Genomic DNA, 11,394 nt, shown 5'->3' with positions numbered 1-11,394 from the left:
AAAAAAAAAAAAAATATATATATATATATATATAAAGTGTTAAATGCTTAAAATTCTATAGGTAAAGGCAAACATAAACAGGAAACTTGGAGAAATAATTTCAACACATGATGAAAGTATTGATTTCCTCATATGAAAGATACCTTTAAAAATTAGTAAAATATCAATAGAAAATGGGCAAAAGACATAAACCAATTTACTGAAAGAATATGCAAATGGCCAAAAAACTTGAACAACTGTGTATATATTATAATTCAAGCAAAATGAGATTTTAACCTCATATTAGTTATGAGAAAATATTAATAGATACGAAATGTAAAGCCCTATATAAACACACTAGCTGGCCAGGCATGGTGGCTCACACCTGTTACCTCAACACTTGGGAGGCCAAGGCAGGAGATCATTGAGGCCAGGAGATTGAGTCTAGCCTAGGCAACATAGCAAAAACTTGTCTCTACAAAAACAATGTTTTTTTAATTAACCAGTTGTGGTGGCACACACTTGTAGTCCTAGCTATTAATACTTGAGAGGCTGAGGTGGGAGGATCCCTCTAGGAGTTCGAGGCTGCAGTGAGCTGTGATCACACTTGTATTCCAGCCTGGGCAATACCCTGTCTCTAAAACAAAAAACAAAACCCACATTAGTTAATATCACTTACTATTTTCATTTTACAAAGTTCATATTTTTGTTCGAAATATACTATATGAAAAGTAAGAGCCCTGCTGTCCTTAGCAATGATGGACTTAGAAATGTAGTTCTCAAACTTTTGTGTTCATCAGAATTGCCAGGAGGGCTTGTTAAAACACAGTTTGCTGGGCCCCACCGCAGAGTTTATGATTCACTAAGTCTAGAGGGAGACCCAATAATTAGCCTTTATTTTATTTATTTATTTAGAGACAGGGTCTCACTCCATTGCCCAGGCTGGAATGCAGTGGCACCATCACAGCTCACTGCAGCCTTGACCTCCTAGTCTCAAGCAATCTTCCCACCTTGGCCTCCCCAGTAGCTGGGGCCACAGGTTTGCACCACCATACCTAGCTAATTTGTTTCTATTTTTGTAGAGATGGGGTCTCCCTGTGTTGCCCAGGTCTTGAACTCCTGGGCAGGATCATCCTGCCTCAGCCTCTAAAAGCATTGGAATTACAGGTGTGAGCCACTGTGCTGGCCACTAATTAGCCTTTCTAACAAATTCTCTAGTGATTGCTGGTTTGGCTGCATCACATTTGGTCCAGGAACCACACTTTCAGTATTACCATCCTAGAATAAATTATTAGAAAATTATGGTTACCATCTTTTAAAAGCATTGTCTTAGAGACAGAAGACAAATAGGAGACTAAAGTAATGGCAGAACACTTTAGGTCTTTTATTTAAATGCCTTTCTCCTAAATTTACATCAATAACCAATAACATTCCTAAGCAACTAATTGTGCTGCTCATAAAGTTAGATAGGGCTTATCTTCTAGACTTTTTGCATTTTCTTTTTTTTTTTTTTTTTGAGACAGAGTCTTGCTCTGTCACCTAGGCTGGAGTGTAGTGGCACGATCTCGGTTCACTGCAACCTCCGCCTCCTGGGTTCAAACAGTTCTCTGTCTCAGCCTCCTGAGTAGCTGGGATTACAGGCACCCACCACCACGCTTGGCTAATTTTTGTATTTTTAGTAGAGATGGGGTTTCACCATCTTGGCCAGGCTGGTCTTGAACTCCTGACCTCGTGATCCACCCGCCTCGGCCTCCTAGAGTGCTGGGATTACAGGCGTGGGCCACTGCGCCAGGCCAGCTTTTTGTGTTTTCTAATATACCCATGCTTGACCTTTTTTTCATTTTGGTTCTACTAAGTGTCTCAGTCCTTTGAGGAACTGAAACGCTGTATGTTAAATACAAGTGAATCCCATTCAGAGTCTTAGGTGTGTATCTTCCTTTTATGTTATTATTTCTTTTTAAAAGGTTTACTTCAAAAACTTGGCAGGTAAATCTTTCAATTTTACATTAAAAAGGTAGACTGGTAAATCATGAAAAGTTCATATATAAACTAGGATCATTACTTTGAATCTGCATTCGCCTAATAATCTTATATTCACTGCCTTTGTCTTAGATGTAGCAAGACAATTCTAAACATCCCTTGGGCTCTTAGGCATTTTAAACCACTTCAGGAATTTCTACAGAAAACCATTTCTCTTGTTTATATTTCTCTATGGCTACAATTATTATATAGTCTAGCTTTTTCCCAGAAATGGTAGAAAATGTTTAAATCCTCCATCAGTTCCTTTACTTTGTCTAATATTAAACAGATTTTCCCAAATGCCAAGAAGAGATGGGTATTTGTTCCTCAAGAATTATATTAATTACTAGATAAACCTTAAAATAAAAACTTAGAAGCATCAGAAATATCCAGTTTTCCCTATCCCAGGAAAACTATTTCATCAAGGTCAAATCTATTATAATTTTATACGCATACTTAGAATATAACTGAGAAGTTCGGTTGCCATCCACGAGTTAGCAAGAAGCACTGATTAAGCATTTGCACAAAAGAGGACAGTGAGTTAACGTCCCCAGTAGGGTAGCAAAATTAACAAATGAATTAATTAACCCTTATTTACATCCTATTTTAAAGCCAAGATTTAAGTAAAGCTTTTGTCAAAGGTATGTAGCTGAACTTGGTTTACAAACTAAAAGTGCAAGAACTGTGAAAGCCAAATACTTTGTGGGCTGCCATCAGGGAAAACCTCTCCTTAATTAACTCCGGGGCTTAAAGTGTAGATAAAAAGATCATTGTGAGACATGCCAATTGTTCTTCCAAGATTTGGGTCTTAGCAGGTATTTGGGCCTGTGTTGAATAACTGAAAGGACCAAGTTGCTAGTAACAGGGGAAGAGGACCACATTCACGTGAGAACATTGGAATCAAGTAGGCTTACCAGCTCTGGAACCAGATAAACCTCCAGTTATTTTATTTTATTTTTATTTTTATTTATTTTTTTATTTTTTGAGAAGTCTCATTCTGTCGCCCAGGCTGGAGTGCAGTGGTGCGATCTTGGCTCACTGCTACCTCCGCCTCCCGGGTTCAAGTGATTCTCCTGCCTCAGCCTCCCAAGTAGCTGGGACTACAGGCGTGAGTCACCATGCCCGGCTAATTTTTGTAGTTTCAATAGAGACAGGGTTTCACTGTGTTGGCCAGACTGGTCTCGAACTCCTGACCTCAAGCGATCTGTCCACTTCAACCTCCCAAAGTGCTGGAATTGTGGCTTAGTTTAGCTGGGCACAGCTAAATTAATCCTGTTAATCCTGTTTAATTCATTTTACCTTAGAATGTTTAGTGACCTGTATAAGTACACACATAGCACATAGCCTCACATGGAAGCATGAACTATACATGATATTGACTGATTTTCTATTCAGGCAAATTACAAATTGTTTGCTTATGTTTGTTTGCTTACACAATAACAAAAGAAAACTTCAACCGAAAACATTTAAATAACCAGGATCCAGTAACTACCCTCCTTAGCTAAGAGATTTAAGTAACCATCTTGGTTTCTTGGAAAAACCAATAATAGCTAGTGGCTGTATGGGACGCCTTGCATAGTAGCCATACACAAAACCACACTCACATGCCTGATAACGTGCACTTATTTCTGAGCCCCACCCCATTCGTTGTGGGCTCTGCAGAGTGGAAATCCGCCAAGGCTCTGCCCTGCTCTGCAGGCCTGTCCTTTTGCTTGTCAGAGATCCAGCCAAACTGAAGCCTAAATTTCAATCCAAGTGAAATATCTGAGGCCATTGCCTGAGCCAAAAATAAAAATGCAGCAGGAGAAGAACCCCACATGAACACAGCAGAAGCATTTCAGTGACCTCAACTCAGGGTAGGGGCCTGTAGCAGTTTCCTGTGACCTACCTCCCTATGTGCAGCCAGACTCTGGAAGGGTGCAGACAAAGCCATTGGGCCTGTCTCTAATTGGTCTCACATCATCAGCATTCCAGAACAGGAAACTGTCTGCAGCCAGGAATTCTTGCTTCTTTGCCATAATATTTGAGAAGCAGACCTTTTCCCCCCCTGCACATATTTAGTTCTGCTAGTTTGCAGCAGGTTCATTTTCCTGGTTTCAATAGCTATAATAAGAACATCATGCCTGGCCTCTCTCTTGGTGGTGGACTATTAGATTGCTAGGATATGAACTTCTTCCTCACTTGCTATGGGTCAGTAAGCTAATGTTTGGGTCAAAGACTGTTCATAAAATATGTAGTCTCATTCCATGGTGCTTTTTTTTTTTTTTTTTTTTTTTTTTTTTTTTTTCTTATGGAGTATCTCTCTGTCACCCAGGCTGGAGTGCAGTGGTGGGATCTTGGCTCACTGCAAACTCTGCCTCCTGGGTTCAAGTGATTCTCCTACCTCAGCCTCCTGAATAGCTGGGATTACAGGCATGCATATGGTGCATTTATTAAAATTCAAAGTGAGATTTATACTGCCCCAAGATGGGGAAGATGTTCTGCTGCTCCTATCTCAAGGAAGGGGACCAGTTCATCAGGGCACACATAAATAATTAGGAGTGCCCCAAGAGCATCCACAAAGCCGAACTCCAGTCCCCACTTCCTGGTCCCATGTCTTGTGGTGTAACCAGTGTTGACATACACCCAGTTAACTGCAGTGTAGCTGTTCCAATAGTTAAAACACAAACACACTTCCAGATAGTAATATCTAATATATATACTATCCAGATAGTAATATATATATAATAGATACACTTCCAGATAGTAATATATAATATATGTACATGTGTGTGTATATATATATATACATATATATTATGTAAGTGGTTTCAACTATTTTAATCGATGTGTTTAAAATATGTATTTGTGCAAGTTAAATGAATAAGTACACTACACTGGACCTTATTGGTTGGTCATAATGTAAGCCAGCAGGTGACACTTGCAAATTCAATGTGGGGTGCTATAAGTATAACTGGGTACTCTCTCTGTGATGCATTTTCTAGTAGATGAGGTCACTTGTTCTCAAAAGGGATGATTTTGTCCCCAAGAGGCGTTTGGCAGTGTTTGGAGATACTGCCGGTTCTCACAACTGGGAGGAGGGGATGACATGGCTACCAGCATCTAGATAGAGGCCAGGGATGCTGGTGCATGTCCTATGATACACAAGATAGCCCCTCGCATCAAAGACTTATCACCCAAAATGTCAGTAGTGCCAATGTTGAGATCCTTACATGTGAGAAAAAGTGAAGCGGTTAATGTTTTCAAGAAAGAAATGGAAAAACCCATTGGATGACTTTGGCCAATAACAAATGTCTCTCTGCCGTTGCATTCTCCATGACACTGCAAAGGGAGGACATCAGCCTTTGTTTTCTGTGATGTACAGCAACATCCAAAAACAGTGGAACTGCTTATCACTGGACTGGATGACTCAGAAATGAAGACACCAGCTTTCATTTGATGTATCACACAGGAACACCAAAGGGACAGCTCTCTTTCATTACCTGTTGCAATTTTCAGCAGAGATGATTACTTTGGTAGATTTGCCTTATATGAAAGATGTGTTCCTGAAAAGTTGTATTTGCTAAATCATATTTTAAATATAGTCAAGAAACTCAGTGAGCACTCAGGGGCCAATGAATCTTTTTAAAGTGAAAATATAAAATCCTACTCTCAAAGAGAAACACACCCATATATTGCATTTTTTAATGTAAATATTTATCCTGAACTTTACATTTTTATTACAGGGCTCCATAAATTTTATGTAAGAAAGCAATTCCCTTTCTCCTTCCTTTTCCTTCCCTTATTCTTTTCCTTTAAAGAGAAAAGGGTAGGGGGAGGGATTAACTATAGATTCTCTGAATTTGGAAAGGTCATTGATCAATCTATCCATACTACAGTTTAAAAGATACCTGCTGGGTTACAAATTGTTAGAAAATAGGACCTGGTTCTATTTTGAAATCATTAATTTTTTTTTTTATCTCATGCTTTTTTTTTTCAGTTACTGACCTTTGGCTAGAAAGAGCAGGTGCACTCAGTTCTTCCATCACCCCATGGGTGTTTGTTGCACCAGAAATATCCGATAAGACTCAATCTCTTCACTCACTGGAGCCTGGTATCAGCAGAGATAAGGGAGTGGTACTGAAGGAACCCAGGGTTTTTCCTCCTTATCAATCACTGCCCTGGGGCAACATCCCTAGGTGTATAAATCACTGACTAACCCAGCAGGGGAAAGGGGGCAGGAAGGAGGAAATTTATTTGATAAAGCTACCATTAGTGTCACTTTAGTGATAGGAGGTTACAGAGGTGTGACCAGTGGGGACAAAGCCATTGCCACTAGGAAGGAGCTGGACTGGATGACAGAGGCTCTAGAAGACTTGGGTCTGACCTTTATCCTCACTGGAAGGAGGAGGGGACTGAGAAGAGGAAGATGCTGGAGGTGACCCTGCCTTGTCAAGGATAGCACCTGTGTCAATGAGACAGGTGCTAGAGTCACCTGTGAGGGGCACTGTCACACCCTTTGCATAGTCCTTCCACTTACAAGTATGTTTCTCATGTTAGTCTCACAGCAACCCAGTAAGCAGCATTTTACAAATGAGAAAACCAAAGCACCAAGAACTTAAGTAATAACTTGCCCAAGGTCACTCAGCTACAAAGAAGGGTTTGTGGTTCGGCACAGGTGTTCTGATTGGAAACCCTGTGTTTCCCTATGCGATGGCGCCCTGCTCTCACTAGGATGTCCATGCCTCGGCCTGGCAGCGTGGCGCTCGGTAAGAGCCTTGGCTGGGCTGCCAGGAACCCCAGGTTCCAGTCACGACTCTGTCTCCAACTCACTGCGTCCCCGGTAGGCAATCACTCGCCCTCTTGGAGTCTCTGTTTTCTCATCTAGGCAAGGAGGAGGTTGACCGAGATGTCCTCAGGTCTCCATAGTGACATGACAGGCACTGCAAGTGACTGTCCCCTTGCAGTTTGCTAAGCATTTCCCACCACGGCCAGGAACTGTGAAAACACTGTATCCATCATGTTACCAGAGCCCGAAGCACCCTAGGAGGTGGGTGCTATGTAGTCTCCATCTAGCTGATAAGGACACTGAAGCGCAGAAAACTCAGAACGATGACATGACTTGCTTCAGGTCATTGTCTGCTCAGAGTGTCACACAGAATACCACAGACTGGGTGACTTGGACAAGAGAAATGTGCTGTCTCCAGTTTTGGAGGCTGAAAGTTTAAAATCAGGGTGCTAACAGGGTTGGCTTCTGGCGAGGCCTCTCTCCCTGGCTTGCAGAGGACCCTGTCTCTGTGTGTCCTCACATGGCGCTGTCTCTGAGGCCTTTGGGGTCGGGAAGAGCAAGCTCCCCCTGCTCTTCTTCTAAGGACACTTATGCTCTTGGATCAGGGTCTTACCCTCATGACCTCATTTAATCTTTTTTTTTTTTTTTTTTTTTGAGACAGGGTTTTGCTCTTGTTGCCCAGGCGGCCGAGTGCAGTGGCATGATCTCAGCTTACTGCAAACCTCTGCCTCCCAGGTTCAAGCGATTCTCCTGCCTCAGCCTCCCGAGTAGCCAGGATTACAGGCGTGCATCACCACACTCTGCTAATTTTGTATTTTCAGTAGAGTCGGGGCTTCACCATGTTGGCCAGGCTGGTCTCAAACTCCTGACCTCAGGTGATCCGCCCACCTGAGCCTCCCACAGTGCTGAGATTACAGATGTGAGTCACCACACCCGTCCACTTCATTTAATCTTGATTACCTCCTAAGCACAGTGTCTCCAAATATAGTCACATTGTGGATAAGGGTTCAACATATGAATAACGGGGAGACACGGTTCAGTTCATAGCAGTCACACAGCCAGGAATTGATGTGAAGCTCCCTGCCAGCTCGTCTCACCACCTCTTCATTTTACTTGGCCCAGAGAGCTGAGCTGGGGGTGGAGCTGCTGGGTGCGGGGAAGTCCTGTCTTCCTGTAGGTATATGCTCTCTCTCTCTCTCTCTCTCCCCCCTCTCTTTCTCTCTCTCTCTCTCTTTCTCTCTTCCCAACCTCCCACCCCCTCACACAGTAGCTCTCCATCCAAGTCACGGCCTCCTCTCCAAGGTATGAGGGTAGGTAGGAAGATCTTTCTTTCGCTAAGCCCTCTGGGTCCTGAATGGAGCTGGGGGTAAGCCTGTGGCAGACGAGGAGATAGTGCCCCCAAGACCATCCTGCACCCAGCACTGAAACTCAAGATGTTCAAAAGCACAAGAAGCCTGAGGCTGAGCCCTCAGGATGGGCTCCTTCACAGCCTTCTTGGAACCCAGTGCAGTTCTGGACCCTCCCTGAATGCTGCAGGTGGAACAAAATCACACAGGCGCAATTCCTGGGCTCCTAGGACTTGGTACAAGTTGCCTATCCTTGTGGAAGGATGAAAACTCAGTCCACATCTGTAAACCACTCCCTGGAGCAACTGTATTTGAGCTTGTCAATTACTCATTATTAAAAGCTTTGCAGACCAAATGCAGTGACTCACGCCTGTAATCCTAGCACTTTGGGAGGCCAAGGCAGGTGGATCACCTGAAGTCAGGAGTTCCAGACCAGCCTGGTCAACATGGCAAAACCCTCTCTCTACAAAAAATACAAAAAGTAGCCAGGTGTGGTGGTGGGTGCCTGTATTCCCAAATACTTGGGAGGCTGAGGTGGAAGGATCACTTGAGCCCAGGAAGCAGAGGGTACAGTGAGCTGAGGTCACACCACTGCACTCCAGCCTGGGTGACAGAGCGAGACCCTGTCTCCAAAATAAATAAATAAATAAAAACTTTGCTGTAAAAACAAGTTAATCAGACTCTTGTGCAGACTTCCACCAAGCCAAACAACAAACTAGTCATCCACCTGGAATGTTTCCTCGCTACAAATTACAATATCTGTCATAGTGTTGGAAAAGTGTTTTCTTCCCACTCTCTCCTGCTTTAATGTTCATGCTCATGTTATAAAGGTAGACTTACAAAGGTAGGCGTTTTTTCCTAATTTTTAAAAAATTCACAAGACTTAATAGACCACAGGATGTCATCCGGAAAATGAAAATGTGTCATTTTATCTTTTCAAACTGTCGAAAAAGGCAGCTAGTTAACAGAGAACCACTTAGCTCATGTTAGCTGATGTAGAAAGCTACCTTACCACAGACGTAATGCTGTGACTGTCACTGGTGTGCCGAGCATTTTCACGAGACACTTCCCCCTCATTTTCTGTCACTTCACCCTAGATTCACTGCCCATACTCCCTTCTCTGCGGAGAGCTTCTGGTGCTCTGTCCATTGTCACTATAACCAGAATTGCTGGGTGACTGCTGACTCCTCCCCACTCATAAGCCCTAAGCTAGTTCAGATCAGAAAAGTAAAAATGTTTTTCTAGTGAAATTCCACCTTGAGCATTTTGGAAAAGCAAACAGTTCATTTCAGTGAGTCGTTTCTCTTCCCATTGGCAGGGTCGTCCAGAAAAGTAGATTGCGCCACCAGCTGCACCTGAGGCCATGGGGCTTCCCATTGGTGTCTTGCTGGCTCCGGTCTTGCTCATGATATCCATGGTTGACTTTTGCAGGTGTGAAAGCTGTGGGGCCGTTTTCCATTCTGAATGCAAAGAAAAGTCTGTCCCCTGCCCGAGGTGTGTTCGCCGAGAGCTGCAGAAGAAGCAGAAGTCTTTCTGGCAGAGACTGAACGTGGACGAGAGCCTAGAGGAGGCTTGCACCATGTTTGAGCTGTCCTACCAGAACACCTGACTCAGGCCGACCCAAGGCCTGGGATTCACTGATCAACAATCCATCAGCCCCAGAGCGGCTTCCTAACTAGCCAGTTAGACCCCTTTGGAAGAAGAGTATGTCTCCTCTTCAGCTAGATATAGATATATTTATTTATTTATATAAACACAGATACCTATACGTCCCATACTTATGCTCTGTGTACCTCATTGTCTAAAAGATCCACAGAACATCTGTGGCTCAAGAAACTACCAATAGCTGGATTACACTTAGCCAAGAATTTCAGCTGCTTGCTCCCAGACAAAACGTGGTATACACAATGCTTTATAGTTCCAACTTTTCTTTTTCTGTCCCTCGGGACATTTTATTATCTGAGACGCAAGAGGAAGCATTTCCTGCAGAAAACAGTGCTTTAGGTTATTTTTGTGCTATTTATTTTTAGCCACCACAGAGGCTGAGGTAACTGAGTCAGGCACCCATCATCATCTGTTTCATAAGAAAGCCTTCAAAACGCAAGAGACTCTTGGGTCCTTCCAGGACCTAGTGTCCCCGGCTCTCCCGCCTCAGTTCCTCCCATGGAGGCGGGAATCACCCAAGCAGATCCGAATGGCTGAAACGGGAGCCAGGCTCCCTCTGACAGAAAGCATACACCCCTGATTTATGAGGAGAGCTGTTTCTGGTTTTGAAGTTAATCTCAGAAGTTTTTTTTCCTGAGAAAAGAAAAAACCTCTGCGACCAATAACTGCGTGTTGTTGGTCTGTTTCCTGGTACGAATCCCAACACCCGCCTAACGATGTGACGCTCCACCATGTTTTCCAGGCTGTCCACATGGCTTTCTTAAAAATGGTTTTCAGCGGGTGCCCATAGGTGATATTTATGATGTTTTTCATGCTGCTGGCCGGAGGAAATGTCCTGGGATTGTTGTTAAAGACATCAGCGTATAGACTGGTAGATAAATGTATACGGTATGTTATATGGTACGTATATTCAAAGGGAGAGTCATTTTAGTTTCTTTTCTCAGAATCCTGCGTAGGCACTGCCTACCTATTCATTTTAAATGCTTTATGTCTCATTGTTCTTCCTGCAGTTTCATTTCAACCTTTGTCAATGTAACCATTCTTGCTTTCTCATTTTTTTGTTTAAAAAATCAGAGTAGGCTGGGCTCAGGAGCGTGTAATCCCAGCACCTTGGGAGGCCTAGGTGGGTAGATCACCTGAAGTCAGGAGTTCTTAACTAGCCTGGCCAACGTGGTGAAACCCCGTCTCTACTAAAAATACAAAATATTAGCCAGGTGTGGTGGCAGGCGCCTGTAATCCCAGCTACTCAGGAGACTGAGGCAGGAGAATCACTTGAACCCAGGAGAGGGAGGCGCAGTGAGCCGAGGTCACACCATTGCACTCCAGCCTGGGCAACAAGATCGAAACTCCATCTCAAAAAAAAAAAAAAAATCAGAGTAATGTGGAACTTCAAAATACCAACTTTGGACTATTAAGAAAATACCAAACTTACAAGTATAAATAATGAATTACATCTAATATTATTTAAATAAATATATATACATATATGTATATATAATTGCCACCTTGAAGTAAAACAGAGTGCTAAAATAACTCGCAGGAGTCAGAAAGAGAACTGCTTTGCTATTCGGCAGGCAGTGTTCCCCTGCTACAGTGCCCTTTGAAGAGCATGTGGCA

General features: G+C 43.1%; 1 protein-coding gene across 3 annotated transcripts in view; it reads left to right on the top strand.

Annotated features, from left to right (window-relative positions):
• PLEKHM3 (pleckstrin homology domain containing M3) overlaps positions 1-10,891 on the top strand; it is a 200,929-nt gene extending 190,038 nt beyond the window's left edge. For 2 of the 3 annotated variants that reach the window (XM_017546708.2, XM_037745057.1), the window contains exon 8: positions 9,544-10,891. In XM_017546708.2, coding sequence (XP_017402197.1) covers positions 9,544-9,721 — 178 coding nt within the window. In that variant the 3' untranslated portion in view covers positions 9,722-10,891. The remainder of the gene's footprint in view (positions 1-9,543) is intronic. The other variant, XM_037745058.1, reaches the window with a different exon arrangement.
• The last annotated feature ends 503 nt before the right edge of the window (positions 10,892-11,394 follow it).

The sequence above is a fragment of the Cebus imitator genome, unplaced genomic scaffold (genome assembly GCF_001604975.1).
Source record: "Cebus imitator isolate Cc_AM_T3 unplaced genomic scaffold, Cebus_imitator-1.0 Scaffold191, whole genome shotgun sequence".
Taxonomy (NCBI): domain Eukaryota; kingdom Metazoa; phylum Chordata; class Mammalia; order Primates; family Cebidae; genus Cebus; species Cebus imitator.
The sequence above is the reverse complement of the archived record's forward strand: the minus strand, read 5'-3'. Positions and strand labels throughout refer to the sequence as shown.